Genomic DNA, 25,360 nt, shown 5'->3' with positions numbered 1-25,360 from the left:
CTTATAGGTTTAAAACACAAGGATGCTGAAGTAGCTTTGTGGCTTGTGACACAAAGCAGGAGATGGCAACTAAACCATGCTCAGCTGCCTTTCTTCCCTGCTAGCCTGAAACCAAGCCTGGATGTGTTCTAGGTGAAAAACAAACCCTGCCTTTAAGTGAGTTCTCTTAAGAAAAAAAGAATGCAAGTAAATTCCCTAGAACCAAAAGACTCCCCACACTCTCCCCATTGGACAGATGTTGTTTTTTCTCCCAACTGTTTTCAGCATACAGATACCCACCTGGAAGGCTCTGTGTAATGACAGTGGGGATGCAGGCAGGCTAATGGCCCTGGCATGAGCAACTCGCTTTGAACACTGCACACTGGTACATCTCTGGAGAAAGCTGGATCCCTCTTAAAGACAGGGTTTCTTTGATGCCCAGGATGCTGCAGACAGCGTGGAGAGTAGTAGCTTCCAGGAAGAGGCCAGGATTTGTCCTTACAAGTTTTATCCTACCCCTGATTTTTAACTCTGCTTAAGGATACATAGACCCTCACTATCCCTGATACTAAAACTTTGAAAAACATTAAATATGAAAGCATGAATTGATAGAGTTGTTGACGGAATGAACCATTTCCAAATAGGTTTGTCTGAATTCCAGCTGCTGAGGGCAGTAGGTCTGATGTTATCCTACCTTTGTATCATAGTTCTGCTGTATGGAATTTCTCTGCTTGTTCTTCAGCCAACCCCAAGTCTTTAGTAAGTTCAAAGATGTGGATATCCAACAGCCCAAGAGGCAGTAACACCCAAACAGCTTCTCTTTCTCAGCCTGTGAATTCCTTATGGTCTGCACAAGGTAGAAAGAGCCATGAGCTGCCTATCTGCTCCTGTCAGTTTGGGAGGTGTGGGAAGAAGAAGAAGGGTATTTGGGGGCAGGTCATTGCAAACTGCTAAATAAAGATGATTTTCTGGGAAAGCAAAAGGTATGCATTGACCCAGAGGAAGGGAAAAGGTAATGCAGTGAGGGAAAGAATTGAGGTGGAGAGAATGAAGCACTGAAAATCTGCAAAAGAAAGGAAAAGAGGTACAGAAAAGCAAAGGAGGTCATAGAGGGCACGGTGGAGAGAAGATGGGTGATCACCTTAGCTGTGTGAGTACTGCTTTGCCCTTCAGCCAGCAAGCCTGCGAGTGGAAGTTCAGCTGGGGCTGGAGCATCACCTACAGATGACGAATGACTCCAGATGATTATTAGGGGCTCAGTGCCTTATTGACCCCGCAGCCAGACCCAAACGTGTTGTCACCCACTGGTGCGCACACTGGCTTTGGGATGGGATTTGAGTGGGAGATCAAACTGCCCTGGACATGGAGTGATCAGAGTGGCTCAGACATAAGTTGAGGGATTCCCAACAGGTGAACAAACGGGAAGGAAAGGGAGAAAAGAAAGCATGGGGCAGGCCTGGGTACCTGGCGTGAGAAGTGATGCAGGCAGTGCAGGAGATCTGGTACAGAGAGAAGGCTGGAAGGATGCTTGGGGGGTGGGTAAGGAATGACTGCCATGATCTTCTTGTGTGCTACGAGTCCAGCCTGCAAACAGTAGAAAATGTACAATCTTTGACTGCATACAGTCTTAGGTGGTTTTCCCTTTTGACCCTTCCTCCCCTTTCTAGATGGTTCCTCTCATAACTTCTTAGAAGTCTCTTTTTAGGAGATGCTAACAGCAAAACATTAAGAATTAAAAAAAAACCACAAAAACAAACCAACAACCAAATCACCAACAACACAAAAGGAGAAAGCCAGGAGGACAAAACCAACACACAAAAATCCCCCAGCCCCCTTCCTTTGCTCCCCCCCCCCAGGAAAAACAGCCCAAAACAACAAACAAAACCACCTTTCAGTGGTTTAGAGAGAGCAGAGGTTGTATTAGATCAACTCTCCTGAGAAAAGTTAGCACAAGTAGTGGCCCCACTGTGTGATGTGGTGGCCAGGCCCCTCCTTCCCCTCCAAGAGCAGGGCTTTTCTCAGTATCGAAGAAAAACTGCTTTCCAGGAAATTGAAGGTACAGGGGCTGCCCGGAGCAGAGTGACTTAGTGCGGCTGTGGGAGCTGTGCACCGCTGCTTGCAGGTTGTCAACCTCTGCCACAGAGCTGCTGCACCCCTGTACTGAGCGATGCTGCATGTGGTGGAGGGTGGGGAGCCACAGCCATGACTGTGCCATGGGCCGTGGGCACCCCACACACGGCTGCCGATGCATCTTCATTCCAGTCTGCAACAACCCTCCGCTGTTGCGGCTTCCCTCTGCAGATGTGATGGACACCACCGTGCTCATGTGCTTCAGCCTGTGCCACCAGCCCAGCACCAGGCTCCTGCATCCTCCTTGGCTGGGCCTGAGCTTCATGGAGCAGTGGGGAACATTGGCCCATTCTCCTGGTGCCAATGGGCAATGTGCAACCCGATGTGCCTGCAGGCAGCAGGGCTGGAGGCGAAGCTGAGAAGCTGGCACACTGCTGAGTGTGGCACACTGCTGAGCCTGGGCACAGCAGTTGCCATCAGGAGGTTGGGCTTCACAGAGTGCAGTGGCCCGGAGCTGAGCTGCACTGAGCAGCAGTTGCAGTGCTGCGCAGAGACAGCCCAGTGGGATAGTGGGATGCTTTGCTGGTGGCTGTTCAGGCTGCTGTTTCAAGAATGGAGCTTTCCTGTGCCAAGCAGGGCAGGTGGGCACAACCATCTCCTTTCCCTACAATCACATACATGGGCCCCATTTCTGCTTCAGGTTTTTATAACATGCACAGTTACTTCTGTGAGAACACAAGTCCAGCAATTCCTTGTATGTTTATTATTGTCAAACTCCAAAAAACAGAGGAGGGGAAAAAAGGGAGGGCAGTTCTCACTTGTCAGTGCCGTTAGGGCTCTGTACATCCCCCTGGTTCATTAGAGGGAGGAAGACCCAGCAGTCAGTGACCTTCTAGGTTTTCAAAGAAAGCACCAGGCTGGGCTGCATAGCCTGGAAGGTATTTAGGTCAGATGTAAGCAGCTGCAGAGAAAACAAACAGCCTTTTATAACTCTATTGCAAACTGTTCCCTTGCCTCTGAATCTGGCCTATATGTCAAACATCCCAGAACAGTAACAGAGGAAATGAGGGAGGCACCAACCCTCTGCAGCAATGGACTCAGGTGTGAGCTCCCTGGGGCTCTGTGGCCCCATAAATCATAGAATCATAGAGCAGTTAGGGTTGGAAAGGACCTTAAGATCATCTAGTTCCAACCCCCCTGCCATGGCCAGGGACACCTCACACTAAACCATATCACCCAAGGCCTCGTCCAACCTGGTCTTGAACACTGCCACGGACGGAGCATTCACAACCTCCCTGGGCAACCTATTCCAGTGCCTCACCACCCTAACAGGAAAGAATTTCCTCCTTATATCCAATCTAAACTTCCCCTGTTTAAGTTTTAACCCGTTACCCCTTGTCCTGTCACTACAGTCCCTAATGAAGAGTCCCTCCCCAGCATCCCTATAGGCCCCCTTCAGATACTGGAAGGCTGCTATGAGGTCTCCACGCAGCCTTCTCTTCTCCAGGCTGAACAGCCCCAACTTCCTCAGCCTGTCTCCATATGGGAGGTGCTCCAGTCCCCTGATCATCCTCGTGGCCCTTCTCTGGACTTGTTCCAACAGGTCCATGTCCTTTTTATGTTGGGGACACCAGAACTGCACACAATACTCCAGGTGAGGTCTCGCAAGAGCAGGATCACCTCCTTCGACCTGCTGGTCACGCTCCTTTTGATGGAGCCCAGGATACGGTTGGATTTCTGGGCTGTGAGCACACACTGCAGCCAGCTCATGTTCATTTTCTCATCGACCAACACCTCCAAGTCCTTCTCTGCAGGGCTGCTCTGAATCTCTTCTCTGCCCAACCTGTAGCTGTGACTGGGATTGCTCTGACCCAGGTGTAGGACCTTGCACTCGGCATGGTTAAACTTCATAAGGTTGGCATCAGCCCACCTCACAAGCGTGTCGAGGTCCCTCTGGATGGCATTCCTGCCCTCCAGTGTATCAGCCAAACCACACAGCTTGGTGTCATCGGCAAACTTGCTGAGGGCTGACTCAATCCCACTGTCCATGTCAGCAACGAAGATGTTAAACAAGACCGGTCCCAACACCGATCCCTGAGGGACGCCACTCGTTACTGGTCTCCAGCCGGACATTGAGACATTGACCTCAGATAACTCCTCCCAACGTTGCTGCCCACCAAACACAGAGGGAGGTACTCAGTTAAGATTTCATTGTGAGCCAGAAGCCTACTGTTTCTCCCTGTTATTCCACATTTTCAGGACAAGTTCCTGGAGTGCTGTCCAAAAGTGATGGACCTTACCTAGAGCCCTCTGCTCAGAATCCTTTGCCTGGAACATGCAGCCTCAGCCCTGCCCATTCTTTCCTGCATTTGTTGCCCCACACTGAGATGGGAAGTGATGCTGAACCCCAGTCACAGGACACAGGCACTGAACTCTCACCTGTGCCCACCTGCTTCAGGGTTAATAAACAAAAACAGCACAGAGGAGTGCAGGGAGTGATCCAAGACACTGACCCCATAGCAGAAAGGTCCTGAGTCACTGCTGGACCTAGCAGCAGGAGCTACCTCAGCCGAGGAAGCTGAGCCTCTAAATGAAGAAAAGCAACATAGAAGGCAGGAAGGGAGTATAAATATGGGCTGTAATTTTCAGAGCAGTTGTAGCAGAAGTACTGCAGGCTGGTACCATCTGACAGCAGTGTCTGTTGCAGCAGACTAATTTCCAGACCGGCCTGCTTTCCAGATGATCACAGGACAAAGGACTCTGTCACATTAATCACTGTTGTTTTGTTAAAGGTCCCATCTTAATTCAAAAACTGCCAATGGCTGGGAAGCTGCCACCACCCTAAGTAAACTGCTCAAGTGTTTAACTACTTCTTCCATTATAAAAGGTATAACTCATCTCTAGACTGTTTTTTTCTTCTACCATTGTTAGGCAGCACAGCAATTAGAGGAGCAAAACTTTAATCCTCCATAGGCATACTTAGGCTTTGATTGTATCAGTCCTAAGTGCTCCTCCCCCATAAGATGGCTTCCAATCCCTCATCAGGCCTGGGAGCTCTTGCAGGAAGCCTCTCCAACTTGTTAACTTCCTCCTCGAATCACAGATGGCAAAACTGGGAATTCTTTTACACCAGTAATCACATCCATGAAATTAGCAGACACAATATAATCTCCTGCAATGTAATCTCATTACACCTGCTCTGTATTCCCTGCTTATACATCTGAGGATGGAATTAGCCTTTCTGACTGCGGTGTTGCACTGGGAGCTCACATTCAGCTGCTCCTGCACCACGAATCAAGCCTTTGCCAGAGTCACTTCTTCCACAGACAGAGCTGCCAGACGTGAAGAGTGGCCCGCCCTGAGTAACTCAACCATTGGGCTGTTTTAAAAACACACATCATGTGCTTTTACCAACTTTAACATTTTGACACTTGCTAACTAGTCAATTTTCAGTCCAATTACCACAAAATGTGTTAATTTGGTATAATTCCAGTTACTTAAAAATCAAAACACAGTGTAAGACTGTATCAATTTCCTTGCTGGAGCCCTATTATGTCAACAGCTTTTACATTTATCAGCCAAATCCATAAACCAAACCTATAACTTACATCTCCAAAAGTTCCCAAGCAGCTTTCTGGATTATTTTCCGTAAGATCATGAGATTTAACATTAACTAGAACTCTTCCCTTGTTTTTAAATGATCCTTGTATGTTCTATTTTCTTATTCTGAGGGCAATAGAGAGCTCATAGGCCTGTAATTACAAATATCAGATTACTCCTGGTTTTTTGCTATTATTTTCTCCAGCCTCTGGGGAATCTGCCAGATTTTCCAAATGAAGGAAGGTTAAGTCTAGGAAAAAACTGGAGAGAAACTCCTCTTTCCATGCTGCTTCACACATTAAAATTGGTGTTACTCTCAAGGTGTGTGGGGGTTTTGTAGAGACCTGGAGAGTAGCTCGCCTCACTAGTTAACCAAAACAGACCCAGGGAATGGGGACCAGCAGAGACTCCTCAATCTCTCCCAAATATAAAAGACTTTCTGATGAAGAAGGAAATGGAAAGCTGAGACAGGAAAGAGTTTATTTGTATGATGGGTGCTCATATATAATTTATATGCAATAAATGTTTCTAGCTATTTCATTAGTTGCAAATAAAGTGATACAAATGTGCACCACTTGGAGCTGATGCATGGTGTGTGCCTGGGGCTGCTTCCAGCTGAACAGCGGTGGTTCACGTGGGGATGATTTAACACCCCAGCAGCCCTATGCCAGCTACGTTACAGCTGAAATCAGGACACCCTACTAGCCAGATTCTGCTGCATGTTAATCCCTGGAGCAGATGCACGCCACTTTTTCAACCACTCACAGCTTGGCTTATTAACTTCAACAAAGATTTCCATTTAAACTATCACATTGGCCCCAGCATCTATTTGTCTCTCACAGATTCTGCAGGGCTGGAGAGCTCTGGGGCAAGGAGCACAATAGGCACGTACCTGGAGCAAGGGGAGAGAAACCAACTTAAGCCATTACAGCAATTTTTTATCTTAGTATGTCAGCTCCTTTTTCAGTCACCAGAAACTCATTCACATCAATGAAATTCAACACAAAATTAGGGAAAACCCAAGGAAAAGCACACCACACAAGGTACCTTAATGGGTCTGCCTCTGTCAAGCAGAGCCCAGGGGTGGCAGGACTTTCATGTCCTACCTCAACTCTTCCCACATGGGCAGCTCATTTAAACCCTGGGATCATCTCCAAAGCAAGCAAAGTTTGTGGAGAGCTCAAGGGAGGGGGATCCCCACTGGGAAATGTCCAGTGGTGCAGATCTGTGGTTCAGCCCCTCATTGAGGCCTCTCATTTCCTAAGTTCTGTTCTCCTTTCAGAACAAGTCACATTAGCAGATAAGGTCTTCTCCTCCACAACCTTGTGCGGCTTTCCTCAGACAGGGGCACATCAAGCAGTGTACATGACAAAGTGCAGAAGACTCATTAGGGAACCATGCACTGGGGAGGTAGGGGCTTACCTGTAGTCATTAAGTGTCTCTCTGTTCCCCCCGACCCTGCTGTGTGCCCAAGCAGTGCATGCACCCAACACCAACAGCTTTGCACTTACTAGATTTTGCCCCTCTCCTCGCAGGGATCCTTGCCCTGCTCTGGGCTGCTGAAGCAGAGAAGCATCTGGTCCTTGTCGCAGAGGAAAAACTGCTATGTGGGCCCTGGCAGCACCCCAGTCTTGCTTGCTGCCCACAAACCCACAGCCTGGGAGCCAGCATGCCGGGGCCGGTTACACAATAAATGTTGTCCTGTGATCACTCTTATGTTCCTGTCCACTATGACTGCAGCATATGCTCACAATGTGGGCCTTTATACAGAGGTATATCCCCTATATGTCCTCTGAAAGAAAGCAGTTAAGCTAGCTATAGCACGCTTTTTTACTTGTATAACTACAGAAGAGAGTTTGGGGTACAGGGGTATTACTAATAAATCACCATATGATCAATATGTCAGTACTTCAGTGCTTGAATCCAACCAGCTATGGGGAATTTGTCCCTTGGTAGCAATCAATCTGCTGTACTTAAAGTTTCCTCACCAGATCTGCAGCTAGCACAAACTGATCAATGCTGTTCCAAGTCAGCGGAGCGTAACAGCTCTGCATGTCCCAGTGTTCACCCTTACAGGTCTCTTTCTCCTTGGCAAGGACAAAGAGGTTAAATTATCCTTTGCTAAGCACACAGGATATTTCAGACTAACTCCCGCCCAGTTCTTTGTGCATACCAGCCTTTCTTACCACCAGCCCAGCCAACACCCCAGCACCCTTCCAGGTGGAGTCTACTTTGGTCCTCCACAGGCAGCAACTCCACTGCAGTAGCCTGTGACACTTCTCAAAAGCAGATGCAGCAGAATGAATTCTGTGAGACATCCAAGTTTCGCCATGCATCATGCAAAGGGCTCTCCCCCTGAGGGGTAGTTTGCCAAGCAGTACCAGGGGAGATATGCAGTCTTGTGAGATGCTGGGCTGCTGTTTCAGAGGATTAAGTAACATTGCACTGGAGAAAAAAGGAAGGACCTGGAGAAGATCTCAACAATCCGGCTTTGGCTAATAAGATGGCAATCCTGCTGCTGAGGGAGGGGCCAGGGCTACATCTTAGAGCAACAGTCCCCACTTGCCGCTCTATCCCATGTCACCAATGGCTAGGATTTCTGTGAGGAATTTTTCCTTTCCCATGAGGTGCCTGCTGATGCAGCCTCCTACCAGAAGTGACTTGGGATGCAGCTCACAGAAGTCCAAATTTCCTAAAGAATGTACCATTCCCACGTCAGCCCCAGAGGTCATCTCTGTGACTCAAAGCAGAGAACCCAGATACTACTGACTGCTGGAGTGGGGCAGAGGGCCCAAGATGGTGCAGGAGAGAGTCCAAGACCTGTGAGTGGTGATGTGCATACCAGCATTTACAGCAGGATCCCAGGATTACCTCAAACAGGCTTGTGCCCAAAACCTGGTACTGAGTAGAGTTTGGGGCTGCCAGATAAACAACCCTGGTGACCAGCACCAACCTACAAGCTCTGTTGAGAGCTCAGCTGTTAATGAGCTTTCTGAGACTACCTGTCAGCATGTAGCACTCAGAGGATGTTGCCTGTGGGTACAAATTCTCTGAGGTGAAGTTCCCTGTGCCACAGGGACATGGGGCAGCCAAAGCCTGGGACTGTGAAGGGGATACCCTGTGCTGTGATATGCTTGCATGGCTGGATGGACAATGCCACCACCTTTGATAGGCTCATTCCACTGATCCCCAGAAGTGGGTCTGGCTCAGGAGGATGGGCTGTGAGTCATGTGTCGGGTCTGCACATTGATTCTCTCTCCTTTTCAGATTGCAGTTAAGTGGCAATGGATTTTCCAGGCCATTGCCTGTTGTCTCACCAACGACAGAGGTTTCCTCAAAGGGTCCACATCCCCCCTGCTCCTGACATAGGGTCCTCTTCCTCAAGAGCTATGTCACAGACAGAAGAATCACAAGCCTAGCAGCCACTGCTAACAATTACACTACTTTCTGGTGACTTGTGAAAAAATCCCAGCAATTCACAGGAAGGCCCTGGCCTACATTAGCAGCAGTGATTGATTATTGAGTGCATTTTACAAATCTGTTCTGCCAAGCTGTCCCTTGCTTTTCACCTTTTGTAACCAGACACACATGTCTGACAGCTCTAGGAAAGATGCTTAGGCAGCACTGAGGCCTCTCTCCCTCTGCATGCCTTCCCACCATTTACGGTCTGCTTTCCTGTTCCTCCTCCAAGGAGGCTAAGAAAAAGCAATCCACTGGATTTTCCAAGCCTATAAGATTCTGATTTCCTTCTAATGGCTCACTCGCAGGGTAGGCTGAGCTCCAGAGCTCTCATTGATTCTCGGTGATGGGTCCTCAAGGTTACCTTTCAACTTCTGGGGTGCAGAGCTATTTTGCCAGGGTGAGATTGAGGCAGGCAGGAAAGGCAGGGCTGTAAGATTCTACACTGGTTTCTTTCAAGCTTTGCAAGCTGTTCTGAAAATGTATGGTGTAATTTAGAAGACTGATGTGCTGAACTGAGCAGAGAGTTTTCAATTACCAATATAAAAATGACTCCCTAAGAACAGACATTCATTTTGTCTCTCCAACTGCTCCAGCAAGATATCCCACTACTCACAGCATGGTTTGACTTTGCTTCATTTGACAGCAGAGTCCTTGACTGAAGGGGAACAGTTGTGGTCTGTGTTAGGCCTTGCTGACTGACTGCTGGAGGGAATGCATGGCACCAGAAAGCAGTATTCCCAGCCATACTCAGGTATTGACTTTCTTGAACCCTGGTCTAATGAAGAAAATTGTGGAAACCTCCTCAGCTGAGAGGGGTCTGTTTGCGAAGAAGAGGAATACAGCAGCTAAGGAAGGCAGTGCTGTCTGCTGTGTATCTGCCGCAGCTTGGCCCCGCAGTAGTCAGTTCACTGTGATGGGTCACAGCACGGGAGAGTGACTCTTATCCCTGGAGCAACACGATTCCAGCAGGCATTAAGAGTTCAGAAGAGTTTCTCTATCAGAGAGCAATGGAAGTTCAGCACAGGTGTCAAGCACTGAGCCTGTTTGATGTTGCTACAATGCTCCTGGGTCACAGTTAAAACATCTCACACTGTGTTGCTGCAGTACAGGCAGTTTCCATAGTCAGTAACACATCTGCTGGAGGTAGCCAAGGATGCAGCCATACTGCCATGACTGCAACTTCTCATAGGTCCCTGTCGTGCTCAGTAAGTAGGTTGATGGCAACTGCAGACCCCACGGGCATCATTAACTCCTTGTTGTGCTTACTAAGCCTCAACCAAACACAGGGCTTTGGCTACCTCTCACAGCATCTTCCTGCCCTGGGCACCCAAGAGGAGAGCTGGCAGCAGCTGGGTCAGGCCAGAGGCTCCAGGACCAGCTGGAGACTGCCCTGCGTTCACCTGTTCAGTCAGGTAAGAGGTTTCTGGGCCTGGAGGAGAGGGCGGGCTGGGTTGCTGTGACTGGAGCAATAGCTGGGTCCGGAGGAAAACAGCGAGTGATGCTGTGGAGGGTTGAGGGTGTGCCAGCATGTCCCCATGCTGCAGGGCCAAGGGTGGCGAGCGGTGGGGAACCGGGAACCGCTCCCCGCGCAGGGGAGACCGCGCTGTTAGGCCCTCACCCACTACCCCGTTTCCTCGCAAGACCCCCGCAGCCAGGAGGCTGACGGGGTCCAAAGATGTCCGCACTCCCACCCGCCTGCCTCCCACCCTCGGGCCGCGACGGCCTCGGGCCGGCAGAGCGGCAGGAGGCGGAGGCCTGGGGCGGCCCGGGGAGGCGGGGAGCAGGGCGGTGCAGCCGGGCTGCCCGCCCTGCCGCCGGGCTGTCTCCTCCAGCCACGGCCTTGCTCTGCCGTCCCGGCCGGACAGAGCGGTAGGAGGGGGCCGGGGAGCAGCGTGCGGGCGCGGGGAGCGGGGCCGGGGCGGCCGCCAGCAGCCGCAGCGCGCCGGGGGCTGCTCCGCCCCGAGGCCGGGGCCAGGACCAGGACCAGGACCAGGACCAGCTGCCCCAGGGCGCCCTGAGGCGAAGGAGCGGGTGTAGCGGCTCTTCCTGCCCGTCGGAGGGACCCTAGGGCCGCAGCCCCGCTGGGGTCAGGCAGGGCGGGCCTGGGGAGGGCAGTCGGGTTCTGGCAGGAGCCCAGGTTCTCAGGCACGTCTGTGAGGAAGGGGCAGGTCCATGGTCATACCAGGAAGTCAGCCCATGGTTGTCAGGATCAGGCCGGCCAAGGGTGACACAGCCCCGTGATCAGCAGGCGGGGCTGTGGTCCTTGGAGCTTCACCTTTGCCCCTGGAGACCAGTGCTACTGGGCTGCTCCTGGGCTGAGCTTAAACTGGCTCATGGGTACGAGGGAAGGATGTAGGGGAGTCCCCATGTGTAGCTGGCTGGGGCCGTTGGGGACGGTAAGTGGTCTCAGAGTCCTGACAGCAGCCTTCTCTCTCAGCCCATCCCCTTTGTCTTCACACTGTACAGAGATACGGGCTCAGGAGGGACTTGCAGTAGAGTGATTTAATTGCTGTCAGGTCTCAGAGGCTATTTAAGGGAATAGAGACCCGAGACAAGTCACTGGGAAGGCAGTATGGCATGAGAGACCTAGGGGTAGGGAGAGTCAGGCTGCTTATGAGGCACCCTGAGGTCAGATGGGCTTGGGGGTGAAGGGGAGATACTCAGACCACCCCTGGCAGATCCCCAGAGGCTGGGTAGTACTGAGGGGTTCACTTAGGAGCCTGGGGTTGAGTAAAGGTCAGATGTTAGCGCTGTAATTGCCAGGCAGATCGGGAGGGATGAGACAAGTTTGAGGTCGAGCAGGTGTCTAGCAGGTTGTGAATTTGTAATCCCATGCCAGGGTGCAGGAGTGTGGCAGCAGTGACCACGGCAGTGCTCTCGAAGGTGCCGACTGGTGGTATGAAAGAGGAGAAGCACAAGGTAAAAGAGGAGTGTAGTACTGGAAGCAGAATCCTTATTCCTGAAACTGTCTTTTTAGTCCAGGACAGGTGCCTGGCTGACTGCATCTAGCTGGGGGAATTGTGCGTGGTTCCCTCTTGCCAGATCTCCTGTGTCTTCTGTTCAGCTTGCAGCTGCTGCAGAGACAGAGAGGAGGCTTTTTTCCTCCTGTGTAGGGAAAGCTTGTTTCTTCCTAGGAGCATCACTAGTACGTGCTGGGGAGAGGATTCCCCAAACAGGCAGGCAGGGATGGCATCTTGGGATGTTGAATGGAGAGCTATAAATCAGCAAGCTGCTAATTAAGACCACAGGAGGCTGGTGAGTTACTAAAGACCTGTATTACTCTTTTCAGAGCTCTGGGCCATTAACAAGATCCCTGGCACCTACTCGGAGCACGTGGCTCTCTCCAGGGACATACCTTGTGAGCACTCTATTTTGGGCATGTTTTCAGAGGTGAAGTTCCCTGTGCCCTGGGGCCATGTGGCAGCCAAGGCCTGGGGATCTGCAGAGGGACACCCTGTGCTGTGCTTGCATGGCTGGCTGGACAATGCCAACACCTTTGACAAGCTCATTCCACTGCTCCCCAGAGGTAGGTCTGGCTCAGCAGGATGGTTTTTATTGTATTGCAGGGCTGCATATCTGATACATTCTCCCTTTCAGGTTGCTATTATGTGGCAATGGATTTTTCTGGCCACGGCTTGTCATCCCACCGACCTGCTGGCTGCCCCTACCATTTTCTGGATTACGTGAGTGATGTGCGCCGGGTGGCAGCAGGTGGGCAGCTGAAGGGCCCCTGGAGAGGCTGTTTGTGCAGAGGGTGCTACATTGCTCCTTAGGACGAGCAAAGCAGCATTTGCTGCCAGGAGAGGGGTTGGTTGGTTCCCTCTGCTTCTCCCCAGCCTCATATAAGCCTGTGCTTTGTGACCACAGACTGAATAAGCAGTCCCTTTCTCACTATTTTGTGAGAGGAAGAAACAGTAAGAAGCAAGTGTTGCTATACTAAAAAGCAGTAATAGCGAAGTGGTGAATGCAACTAAATAGTTTTGCCAGACTGGCTTTTTGTAATCAGTCAGTGACCTCTAACCAGTGTTAGGTGTAAGTTGGAGACTCTTCTGGTTCTCCCTGATGGCAGCTGGCTGCTTGCTTTAGTATCATACAAAGAAATCTGTCAGCCAAAGTGTACTGGGCTCCTAATAACTCCTGATTTAACTGTCCACCTCTATGCTGATCTTGTGGGAGGTTGTGGCATGTGCAGTTTTGCATCCCTCATTCAGTATACAAAGAGCCTCTGGAAGTTCTTCAATGGTGCCAGAGGGTAAAATATCTTTCAGTGAGGTGCATTTCAGATGATGCAGCACTGATGAAGCAGTATTTTCCCATAAGCCTCTTGGGGTTCTCTAAAAATGGACTGGAGCCTGGTGTGCTAAATGATGCAGAGAGCTTTCACTTGGGATAATCATACTTCCCTCAAGACAGCAGATCTGGCTCTGTGTCCTCATGGCTTTTGTGGAATGCCCTGCAGCAGGATGCTCTGTCAAGGTCTCTTTGGCAGATGCTGCCCAGTTAGATTCCTTTCCTTCCTGCCAGTCCTGTGTCTGGCAATGAATGGGAATTTGCTGTAGTCTGTTTGCCATATAGAGAGAGATTGAGACCTGCGTGACTTAACTACTAAGGAAATGAGGTGGTGGAAGCTCTCTTTCTTTAAAACTGGCCTACTTATCCACCTCATTTCTGGATTAGGAAGCAAATTAAGCAGTGAAAAAGCCCTCCTGTGAGAAGGGGCCTGTGTTGGTGGAGAAGCTTCAAGATGCTGCTGCTTTAGTTTCTAATGCAGCTCTGTCTGTTTTTGTCTGTTGCCACTTAGCCTTGCAGTGGAGACGGTTCACCCTGATGGGTCACAGTATGGGTAAGTGGCTCTTGTCCTTGTAAGCTGTGAGATTCGTGGAAATAGGAGTAGGTAATTAACTTACAAGACATACTGCTAGGAGCTGGGTTTGAATATTTATTGTGTCAAATACCAGGTTGCTGCTTGAGGATTCAGAAATCTGTGTCCTTGTTTGAAATGCCTCTGCTTTCAGGACCCTGTAGTACAAGCAGTGGTCAGTCTTGCTGTGGGCTTATCTCCAGCCCCAGGAGGGAACAGCAGTGTGCAAAGAGGGGTGATCCGTAGCAGGAGAATTCACAGCAGGCCTTCCTGCCTGGTTCCCCCAAGGCCACAAAGCCTGAGGAGAGCAGGGCCCTTCTTGGTGGTTCATGGAGCTTGCTGAAGGGAACCAGACTCCAGGCTCTACCCCTTTATGCTTGGGTTTTGCCACAATTTGGGTTTTGCTCCACAGGGCTGTGCTGGCTGCAGCTCACAGAGCTTGCACACCACAGTGTGTAACTAGTAACTGCTTCTTGGCCTTTGCTGCCTGAGAGGAAGATGGGTATGGCACAGGACAAGAGTCCAGTTGGCCAATAGCCCTGCTCTTTGCCTGCTACTCTAGCTGGGGCTTTGTTCATTGGTACTACATGCATTCTGCTTCTAAGGCAGCTCCTGCTGTGCGTGAAGGGAGTTTCTGTTACCAGGGGGTCGGGTGTGTGTGTGTGTGTCCTGGGTGTAACAGAGGACTTTTCTCTCCTTTGCAGGTGGAGCTGTGGCAGGAATGGTGAGTAAAGCATCCTTTCTTCATGGGATTTGTGATTTCTGCAGCTGGAACAACAAATAGGAGGGAATTGAAGGGACGAACTATGTGGGACTTGGATTACAGGGGAGGAGAGGCCCTTCCCTGACTCTCTCTTCAGTGTAGCAGGAAGAAGACGTCCCTCAACACTCAGCTTTTCCCTCATATTGTTTCATGTCTCCTCAGTTCTGTTTCCTTTATCCTGAGATGGTGGACAAGCTGATCCTGCTGGAAAACCTTGGCTTTCTGCTAGCACCAGAGGTTAGATTTCACATGTACTTCCCCTCACTTTTTAAAATAAAAAATAGATGTTTGGATTTTTTTTTTCTTTCTTTCATTTGCTCAGAGAAAGCACTGATATGACCAGTTCCTGACAGATCACACAAGTCTTGGTGCTCTTCCTTTTGGCAGGCACAGATCTGCTTCTTGTTGCATAGACTGAGGTCCCTGTGGAGAGTGGCCCTTGGGGGACACTTGGTAGTGCTCCACATCCTACAGTCCCTTAGCACTGAAATTCATTTGTCTGTGCCATACCCTTCTACAAAGGGAGCTGGAACCTCTGTCCAAGCAACTGCCAGCTGGCCTTTTGCCAACAGCTTGTTGGTGATCTGGGTAGATCTCTTTTACTGTTCCTGGCAGGATGTAAAGCTACATTCCCAACCTGACCTCATCGCTACCAGATGCTGGGCTTTGGTTGGCAGAAGTGGGACAGAGGCCCAGGGTCAAAGAGACAAAAGATAACAGATTTCCCTTGTTCTTTTAGACAGTTGTCCTCAGCTCGAAAGTGAGGCAGGAAGGGGTAGAAAAGATTGCAAGGGTAAAAAGTTAGTTCTTCACAGCAGTGCTTAGCTTTCTGTTCCTGCCTTGCCTTTTAAGTATTGCTGTTCCCTTTCCCTCAGAAACGGACATTTTTAATGTCCGTAACTGGTAGGAGTTCTGAGGGATGTTGAAGGGTGAAATTCCCGTTTCTGCCCTTTGATAAGGGGTAAAATGATTCAGAAATGGGGGGTTATTTCTGTGCCCTATGTCTCTTTGTTTCAGGACACTGAGGCGTGGCTAGAATCAAAGCGATTGGTGATTGACAGATTACTGAGTCTAGAGGCAAAGCAGCAAACTCCCAGAGCACGGAGCCCTGAAGCAGCATTGCAGAGGTCGGTTCCCATTTGTCCTCTTCATTTGCTGCCTGCCCTCACCTTGGACAGAGTTACAGCTGCGTGAATGTGAAAGGGAAACTGCTTCTGCACTTCCTCTTTCAAGTCCTCCTGGAATCTCACCAAGACCTTTTGCTTCTGCCGCTTCTTCTGCTCTTTTCTGAAGCAGCCTGAGAGCTCGCTGTCACCTTGTCATGCCATTTTCGCTTCGCTTCCTCCCTTTCCCAGCAGCACATGTCTCTCCCTCAGGCTCTTAGAAGCGAACAGACATCTGACAGCAGAGGGTGGGGCAATCCTACTGCAGCGAGGAGCAACTGAGACACCCGCTGGTAAGGGGCTGCGTGGAGGCAGGGCTCATCCCAGTGCTGGGCCAGACCTGGGTGTGGGATGGGAGCAGTGCCAACAGCCATTGTCTTCCACAGGGTACAGGGTGCCCTAACTACAATTCCATGCAGCCTGAATGGGAGCAATTAAGTCTGGAGGCAGAGCTCTCCATTCCCAGCAGCTGGGTTTGGTGCTTGAGTCCTGGAACACCAAAAGAAAAGAAATTAAGAAAGGAGAAATCTGAATTAATCCTCTTGTCTCAAAAAATCTTGGGCAGACCCCAAAGGGGAGAAGAAACAGAGCAGCTCCTGCTCCTGTGAGACATGAAAACCTTCTGTTGTTTTTTCGTTCCAGGGCTGGTTTTTAACAGAGACATGAGAGTCCGTACGGTGAGCATTGCTCTTCTGATGTGCCCCCTGCTGCTTCTGAGTTCTGAGCTTATAGAAAACTCAGCTGTAGTGGAGGTCCACTCCCTGCTTCCACTCAGCTGGTGACTTTCTGCATCTCTAATTCCTGCCTCTCTTTTAAATGCTGCTGTTAAAAGAGCCTCAAACATTGACTCAGCTTACAGAGTCACTGGAAAATGTTACTGATTTTTTTTTTTCCTAGCAGTTCCTCTGCCCCAGGGCCTCATGGCCACATTTTCCTGCCGTTATAACTCTTCAGGCAGCAGCTGGATGGATGCTTTCTGTCAGCTTGTCAGGTCACCCATGGAAGAGGGGAGAGTGTGGAGCAAAGTCGGCATGTTTGATGTTTTGATAGCTTTGTGCCGCTTTTGAGCGAGCAGGGCCTCCTCTACCTGTGCCATTGCCAGGGTATGAAAGCCAGAGTAGTGTACTGTCTCCTTTTTAGTAAAGGGATTTTTAAAGCTTTTCTCTGGTATGAGATCATTCCCATATGTGCTGCATCCCAGCAGGCAGTGTTGCTGGCAGCCCTGAAATGCAGCTGGACAGAAGGAACCTTTGCAGAGCCAGCTACTCTTGTGCACGGCCTAGCTGCCTGTCATGTCCCAGCATGGAAGCTTTGGGGCCATAGCCACTTCTGCCTTGAGGGCCACTAGTGCAGCAGGGGTCAGGTACACTCCCTGTTCCCAGCTGCTGTCCCTGACCTTTGCTGCTCTCCCTGTCTTTGCATCTGCAGCAGAGTCGAGAGTCCTTCACAGTGGAGCAGTGTGTAAAGCTCCTGCAGAAGATCCAGGACCGTGTGCTCATCATTGTGTGAGTGAGGCACAAGCCAAACCAACCCTTGCTGCCCCCCTGCAGCCCTGGCTGGAGGGAGTAAAGGTTAGAAAGGAGCCCTCAGGTAACCCCTCCTCTGCAGCAGCCACCCAGACCTTTGGGCCAGTTGGCACAACAGCACAGCCTCAAATGTGAAGCATTTCCGAGTTCCTTACCACTGCCCCAGGCTGGGCAGGCTCCTAGAGCAGGCAGAGAGCACCTAGAACATCTTCCTTCTGGCCTAGGCTGTGCTTTCAGGCTGGGTCTCCCTGGTGCAAGGCTGACTGAGGAAATGCCAGTCCTGTCATGTCCTCCTGCCTTCATGCTCCCAATCCCGTAACTTTCCATCCCTTGGCCCTACAGGAAGGGGCTATCCTGGCAAACCTGTGACACTCCACACTGTTCCTACTTGCTTTCCTCCTGGCCCACCCAGCTCTTCCCCAGGTCACAGCACCCCAGCCTGCCCCCTTCTCCAGACCCAGAAACCTCTTGCCCAAGCAAACAGGTAAAATCAGTCAGCTTCTACCTCCTCCAGCTGGTCCTAGAGCCCCTGGCCAGACCCAGCTCCTGCAAGCTTTCCTCTTGGGTGTCCAGGGCCAGGAGAAAAGCTGTAGAAGGTAGCCAGTGGTTTGCACAGAACCCCACAAGCTGTTGAGCTGTCTGGGTGGGTAGCTGGTTCTATCCTCTGCATCTGCCCTTGGAGGGCAAGATGTGCAGGGCCCTGGCTGCCTTGGTCTGTGTTGTGCCATTAAAAGACTCTTCTCTAGGAAATAAGAGGGAGTGCTAGAAGTTGGGAAATGAAGAGCAGTTTTGGCATCCCTGGTCTGCTGAAATCATAAACTCTTAAGGATATTCCAGCTTATCCAGAAATACAACATCATAGTGAGGACAAGTCCTCTAGGCCATACAGAGTACATGCCTTTGTGCCTGGGATGTCATCTTGTCCCATCACCTGCCGTGGAGTAGGAGATAGCATGATCGTAACTCTGCAGGAGGTCTAATGCTGGCTTTTCCAGGAGGACTGCCCTGGTACTTCCCTCTCCAAGTGGGGCACACCCAGTTTAAAACAGTAGCGTGGAAGGGAGAAAGGGACGGAGGTGAGATGTAGAGGCTGTATGGAGGGGAAAAGGCAGAAGACATGGTGGGGGTAAGGAATGACGTATTACGAGACAGCACTTGGAGGGGAGCAATATCTAACCAGTCTCCACTCTGATACCACCAGGCAATCACCTAAGGTTTTGAACAGATAGTTTGACAGAAAATAGCTGCCCCTCCGACTGCCATGTATGACCCTCTATCCCTGCTGTTTAAAAGCAGCTTAGAAAGAGCAGTTGTCACCTCCCTGTCCTGGGGACAAAAGCTTCTGCCCAAGACAGTAGCAAAGACAAATGGAGACACACTATGTGCTGTACTGAGCCTTGCTGTGGCTTTTCAGAGCACAAGATGGACTCTTGGTACCGTACAAGCTGGACACCAGAAATCACTTTGTGAAAGACCTACGGAAGGCATTTGAGTCTACCCTGAAAGAGGTGGGAGCAAACTTCATCCTTGCATCTCTACTGTATAGGTCCCCAACCTGGGAGCAGCAGCTCACCTTGATGGCCAGCCCCAGTGGGCACCCCCCACTAGGTAATTTGTCCCAAATAGCACAGCCCTCACACTGTGGGGAAGCCAACTTGACCTTTGCTGCCGGAGTCCCAAGTTATTACTGCACTCTAGACCCAGCTTTTCCCTAGTCCAGTCATCCCAGCCCTGTTCTGCCTTCCCCCTGCCCCACAGCTTGTGTGAGGGAATGCTTTTCTGGTTCACATCTTGCATCCTTTCTTTCCAGCACATTCAGCTAATAGAGGTACCTGGGAGTCATTTTGTGCACCTGAACAAGCCTGAGGTGGTGTCTGGGATCATCAGCAAGTTCCTGACAGCGCGGAACACCAGAGCAAGGCTCTAGGAAGCCCTCACTGCTGCAGCAGGCAAGGAGAACGTGGAGCTAAAAAGCAGGCTCTGGAGGAATTGTCACCATTCTTACCTCACATCCAACATCAGTTTCATGATACTCTTTCCTAACCTTGGCTCACTGCAGAGTGGAAGCAGGTCTGCCAGGGGCTCCCTGAAGGAAAGCTGAGCAAAGTACCTCAGTTTATCAAAGGCAAAATGAATCCTTCCAGCTCTGAAAGTACAGGAATAGAAGCTCAGAGTGGCCTTTCCCTTGCTTCCTCCCAGCTTGCACCCTGAAATAAAACAAGAATACAGGCAGAGGCATCTTCTGTAGGAGCAGCAGCACCAGCTGTAGCTCAGTAGGAGTGGCTCCTCTTACTTCCTCCCTTAGGATGGTACAACCACTCTTATCCTAGAATTAGAGCTACTGGGAAAACAGGAATGTATTCTGCTTTTCTGCTTACTTCAGTGGATGCCTTAGCGCAAAGGACCTTCATGTCTCCCTTTTACTGTGAGACTTGTAGAAAAATGTCAATTTTAAAAAACAGCTTAAATAAGAGCTCACCTGAGCACAGAAGGCCATTTTAATGAACTCGTAGGGAATGAGTCACTAATCCTTTATCTGAAGCAGCAGGGAGAATTACCAGTAATGGAAAAGTTGGCAGAGATTATTTCTGTCCTTCTAAATAAAGATTAATTTCCTAATGTTAACCCTGTCTTCTTGACTCTAGAGGAGAATCCTTTCTTTTGGGATGTTTGCCCAAGCAGCTAAAACACTGATCTTGGAAGCAGTGATTTTTACATGCAGTCTGCTTTAGTTGAGGCACAATTGGGATCCATCTGCCTTCTAGTTAAGTTGATGCAAAAAGCCAACTGAAGCAAGCAGGCCTGGCAGTCTCCCCATGCAATGGAAACTGCATTGGCAGTGGGTTTTCCAGGGGAGGGTAAATGCATTTTAACCCACCTCAGTGGAAATTCCCAGTATTTCCACCTTACATTCATGGCTACACCCATATGGAGGCTGCAGGGCAATAACGGGCCCTTTCTGATCAAAGTGCACAGGGGTAGGCCATCATTAAGTCCAAAGCTGCACAAAGGTTCTGCGGGCAGTGCAAAAGCACTGCCCCACAGCTAGATGTGCCTGTTGACATCCTTACCTCCCTCCTGTTGGCTGACAACAGGTTAAGAGAAAACAGGCCATGAAAAGTCTGGTTGCCCCCTCCAAAGGCAGGCTGCCAGCTCACCTTGTTCTAGTGACAGCGCTGAACACCAGGAACTCCCAGAGCCCAGGCTAGATAGGGCTGTAGGGGTCCACTCACAGCCGTAAGACTGAGCACCTCAGCACCTGGCTGCAAGAAAAACACTAAGGGAAGGGGGAGGACTCTGTACCAAACCACCTTCCTTGTGACGAGAGGTCTGGGAACTTCCCAGATGGGCTTTTCCAAAGGTCACTTCCCTTCATTTCTAACTCGCCCCCAGATAAAATGTGCAAAGGAGCACCAGCATACAAGCCATGACTTTTATTGCCACCCCAGCATACAAGAAGCTCCAGGTCTCCCCACGCAGACCAAAGGGGAGAGAGAGGCATCCCCACATTCTGAGAACATAGCAGCAGTTTATTTACAGTTCTTCAGCCATTCCTGCCCCTAAAGAGGCTGTGCTGGGTCAATCCCACCTCTCACCAAGCTAGAAGAGGGCCTTGGGCAGCAGGGAAATACAAGTTGTCACAGGAAAGGCCTCAGCCCCTTGGCCTGAGCACCCTGGGAAGTGATGCCACAGGGCCAAATGATGGCCAGGAGAGCAGAATTCCATTGCAAGAAACTTCTCCTTCAGCAACAGTTGCTGGGATCTCCCATTTCAGATCCAAGGGCAGGGACAATCTGAAGATGCCTCAGTTCCTTGAAATCCTTTGGGATACGGAGTCCATAGGAACCTCTCCAGCCCAGGCACGCAAGGAATAGCTCAGCACAGCTTAGTATGGCCGAAACTTGCGCTGGGCTCGCATCAACGCGATCCTCTGCTTGTCCTCCTCAAATTTCTTCCTCAACTGGGCAATGTCTAAAAGAGACAGAAAGAGAACATGTCACATGGGAGCAGCAGATCTCCCTCCCCTGGGGAGCTTCACTTCCACACGCCAGGCGGGGCTCAGTCCTGACGCACACTTCCCAGAGCAGGTACTTTTGCGCCTGGGCCAAGTGTCAAGCGGGAAATCTGGCAGTGCTGTAGCTCCCTCTTGGGGAAGAAAATGGCTACTGTTCCCTCTGAATTGCTGCTTCTGCGCAGGCTGAAGAGACATCTATTGGAAAGCCAGGATCTGTGCACTCTCCCACGAAATATTGCAGCAGCCCTTTCTAGAAGAGATGGTGGCAAGAGGCCCCAAGAGCTGGCGAGGCTATCTGCACAACCACCCAGCACTGTTCACCTGCAGATGGATACAAGTGACGGACTCTCCACTGACAGACAAATGACCATGATGCAAGGGACAAGAGCCACAGGGAGGGGGCAGAGAAGGCTCGGACACTCACGTTCTCTCTTGGTCTCACGATGCTGCCAGGCATAGAAGTTGAGCAGCTCTTTGCGGGCCCTTTTCTGTTTCTCCCTCTCCAGCAGGCGCAGGTTGGCCGCCTCTGTCCGGGGCAGACCAGGCTTCCGGCCCCTCCGTGTTACCTTCACCCAGCCCTCCTCATCCGGAACGCCCTCCTCCTTGGCTGCTTTGGCTTCTTCCTGTAAAGACAGGAGGGTGGGACAGCTTAGTGCAGATGCGCTGACAGCCAGCCTGATGCATGGCTCCCCGACATGGAGCTACAGCTCCTGCTTCTGCACATGATTTGAGTGCAGGCATGGAACCAAGAGCAGGCATTCAACTATCAGTCAGAACACTGTACACAAGCCAGGACCCAGTTTATTTGTGGATATGTATTGTAAGGCCTGGATGGAAGGGTCAGGTGTTGTGGACCAAACCAGGACCTAACTGCCCACCGGCAACTGGGAGTAAAAAAACCCTGCCGACCAGCATGTTTCCCACCACCCTTCTCACTGAGACCAGGACACTGAGAGATCTTTCCTCTTCCTTTCCTCTCCCCAAATAAACTGCTTAGCTGGGTCTCCTCCCCAGCCTGGCCTCACCTCTTCTATCTTTTTGTCATAGTCTTGCATGTAGGCATCCACCTCAGCCTTCAGCTCCTCCTGATCCACAACTGAAGCCGCATAGCTGGCGATCCACTCTGAGGAAGAGGGCAGAAGTCAGCTATAGCCTCTGCTAGAATCAAGCCCTGGTCTGATGCCTTTGGGCAGCTCTAGAGAGAATTGCTGTGGAGAAGGAAACGCTCTTCTCATTCTGTTCAGCCTCCCCACACCACAGCTCAACCAACTTGTGCCCCAGGCCACAAGCAGAAAGTGACAGGAAGAGCTTGCAACCTTCCTGAGCAGGAGCAGGCTAGCATTAAGTCCAAGAGGTGCAGCACTGAGGGCTGCATTCCTGTCAAGTGATCACACCTGAACTGCTGTCACCCTGACACACATCAGGGTGTCAGCACTCAGTAACAGGTGTCCATTATTGAGTCAGATTCTGTTTTGAGTGTAAGACACGGAGAGTTTGTCTGAATTTATGCAGTATTGAAAAGATGTTGGAAAAAACTGCCCTTCCGTTATACCAAGCAACTCCCTTCTCCCATATGGTCACAGGACCAGGCTACAACATCCTATACAAGACTGTGAATAATAAAAGCAGGGCAGTGAATCACTTGACACCTTCCAGCTCACTACAAAATGGTGAGAATTAATCTGGGACATGCAGAGTAGGATTCAGGAAGGAATAAGCATAGTTATTCCCCAGCACTAGCTAGCAGGAAGATAGCCAGGGCTGACTTACTCCTAATGCCAGTTTTCACAGGGTGACTCTCTGCTGAGATCAGCAAGGGACCTTCCTTCGACAGAGCCTTGGCTGCCTGGACGCCAGCTGGTTTCTTGAACACCACATACGCCACTCGAAATCCCTGAAAGCAGAAGATATCTATGCCAGTCAAGATACACCACAGAAACTGGTGACGCTGCAAAGAGCTGCACTACAAACATAATAAGAAGCAAACCTCAAGTTGCAGCGGGACAGCAAAAAGAGATAATGCAAACTTAAATAAGTAATCACATCACCCAGCGCCCCCAAATGGTTTCCCGTCTCACGTTTCAAATCGTACCCTCCAGTGCTTGTGATCTTTCCCCATTCTAACCATCAGGATTCCCCTCCCCACCGAGCTTTACCGTTACAGTTTTGCAGTTGAAGAACTTGGAGTTCAGTTTCTCTTTTTTCTCCCCGGGCCCTGGCTTGTCACACATGTCCACAGACTGGACATGCCCGCAGCGGTTGAACAGCCTGGACAGAGAGTCCTTGATAAGGAGAACGAGAGAAAAGAAGCGCTACAGAAAAGCAGAGGCAATTTCTCTCCCCACTCCCTCAAGGCTGCTCGGCATGGCCCGAGCCCCTCAGCCCACCGCCACCCCGGGCTCATGAGGCGATGCCCGCAGCCTTCAGTCCCCCCCCACCGGTAAGGCGCCCCCGCCCCTCCCGAGGCCAGCCCCACTCACCGGGGTGCAGTACGGGGGCACGTTGAGGACGAAGAGGGTGCGGTGAGGGGGGTGCGTGGTGCCGGCGCCTTCCCGCAGCTGGTGCTCCTTCACCAACAAATAGTGGGGAGAGCGCTGCCGCTCACCGAACTTCACCGCCAGAGCTGCGAGCCACGCACCGGTTAAAGACCCCGCTGCCGCCCGGACCCCGCTCCCGCTCCCTCCCTGCTACCCCGGGCCCTCTCACCCGTGTAGCCGGCCGGCGCCTCTCCCACCACACGTTCCACGGCGGCCGCCATCTTAGCTCGGCGGGAAGCGGCGTGGCGCGGGGGCCGCCGGGAGTTGTAGTTCCCCGCGGCGGCGCGGGGCTGCTAATGGCTGCGGAGGGACCCGACCTCGGCGCCGAGGTGGAGTTCAACCAGCAAGTTTCCCCATCCAGAGCATCACCCTCTGCAAGAAAAGCTTGTTACACCCAGCATTTAGTGTAACGGTTCTGAAAACGAGGACCTGAATTGCATAAAACAGGCACTGTGCTTAATCATACAGAGGCAAATAAAGGAAACTTAAATATACATAAAAACATTCAGAGATAATTGTAAAAACAACTGGTTTTAAAGACTTGTTAATCAGAAAAAAAAGATTAAAAAATTACATTTAAAGAGAAACTTGTATTTATGACTGAATGGAAGACAAGACCACTCCAAAAATAAAGATACTGAAGGAAGACAATGTACAATAAAGCAAGCAATTATTCGGACAGTTGGCTCAACCAAATATCTAAGTTAATGAGAATTATCAATAGAAACAGTACATGCACAACCCATGAAAATATACCAAACTTGCAAACTGTGGCATCACTTCACAAGTCATCATGTTTTTGAAAAGGAAAACAGAAAGAAATTCTATTGTCAATTACCTACCACATGTCCTAGCCAAGCATACCGAATTAGTGCCAGCAATCAGTGTTTCGTCTATGAGCTTGTAATCTCCAAGAGGCCAGAAAGGAAGTGAACAAAAATATATCAAGGGGAGATTTAGATTAGACATTAAGAAAAAATTATTTACCATGAGGGTGCTGAGGCCCTGGCACAGGTTGCCCAGAGAAGCTGTGGCTGCCCCATCCCTGGCAGTGCTCAAGGCCAGGCTGGACAGGGCTTGGAGCAACCTGGTCTAGTGGAAGGTGTCCCTGCCCATGGCAGGAGGTTGGAACTGGATGAGCTTTGAGGTCCCTTCCAACCCATACTGTTGGGTTTGATTCTATAAATAACCATGTTGCATGAGGGCAAATGTGCCCAGAGGCGAGGTCAGAAGGTGGTAGGTGAGCTCAGTGGAATGCAGCCAGCCAGGAGAAACTGCGGAGCTGCGAGGTCAGCTCCTTGAAGTAGGAATGGCTGGCTACTCTTTATTTCAATGCCTAGCAAAAGAAGGCACACCATGAAGTATAAGAAAAATAAGATAACTT

General features: G+C 50.6%; 2 protein-coding genes across 6 annotated transcripts; one reads left to right on the top strand and one right to left on the bottom strand.

The window, feature by feature from the left end:
• Window positions 1–10,899: 10,899 nt before the first annotated feature.
• Window positions 10,900–20,049, top strand: SERHL2 (serine hydrolase like 2). 5 transcript variants are annotated; one of them, XM_061450656.1, is made up of 12 exons: window positions 10,900–10,980; window positions 12,401–12,637; window positions 12,709–12,822; window positions 13,913–13,954; window positions 14,677–14,696; window positions 14,898–14,972; window positions 15,753–15,862; window positions 16,112–16,191; window positions 16,541–16,575; window positions 17,327–17,403; window positions 18,839–18,932; window positions 19,235–20,049. In XM_061450656.1, exons 2-12 carry the CDS (start codon window positions 12,490–12,492, stop codon window positions 19,349–19,351), a joined length of 912 nt encoding a protein of 303 aa, XP_061306640.1. In that variant the 5' UTR covers window positions 10,900–10,980; window positions 12,401–12,489; the 3' UTR covers window positions 19,352–20,049. The 5 variants fall into 5 exon arrangements, with proteins under 5 accessions (XP_061306640.1, XP_061306639.1, XP_061306642.1 ...); XM_061450654.1 differs by lacking the exon at window positions 10,900–10,980 and adding an exon at window positions 11,203–11,335; XM_061450655.1 differs by lacking the exons at window positions 10,900–10,980; window positions 13,913–13,954 and adding an exon at window positions 11,201–11,335.
• A 1,221-nt stretch (window positions 20,050–21,270) lies between these two features.
• On the bottom strand, window positions 21,271–24,284 carry RRP7A (ribosomal RNA processing 7 homolog A). The gene is made up of 7 exons (XM_061450660.1): window positions 24,146–24,284; window positions 23,920–24,062; window positions 23,596–23,721; window positions 23,210–23,333; window positions 22,465–22,562; window positions 21,864–22,062; window positions 21,271–21,396 (listed from the first exon to the last, which is right to left on the bottom strand). Exons 1-7 carry the CDS (start codon window positions 24,195–24,197, stop codon window positions 21,311–21,313), a joined length of 828 nt encoding a protein of 275 aa, XP_061306644.1. The 5' UTR covers window positions 24,198–24,284; the 3' UTR covers window positions 21,271–21,310.
• Window positions 24,285–25,360: the final 1,076 nt, after the last annotated feature.

Source organism: Pezoporus flaviventris, unplaced genomic scaffold (assembly GCF_033815535.1).
Source record: "Pezoporus flaviventris isolate CSIRO_AGI_PZ_B2104156 unplaced genomic scaffold, CSIRO_AGI_Pfla_v1 ptg000011l, whole genome shotgun sequence".
NCBI lineage: Eukaryota > Metazoa > Chordata > Aves > Psittaciformes > Psittacidae > Pezoporus > Pezoporus flaviventris.
Note: the sequence above shows the minus strand (reverse complement) of the source record. Positions and strands in the feature narration are given on the sequence as shown.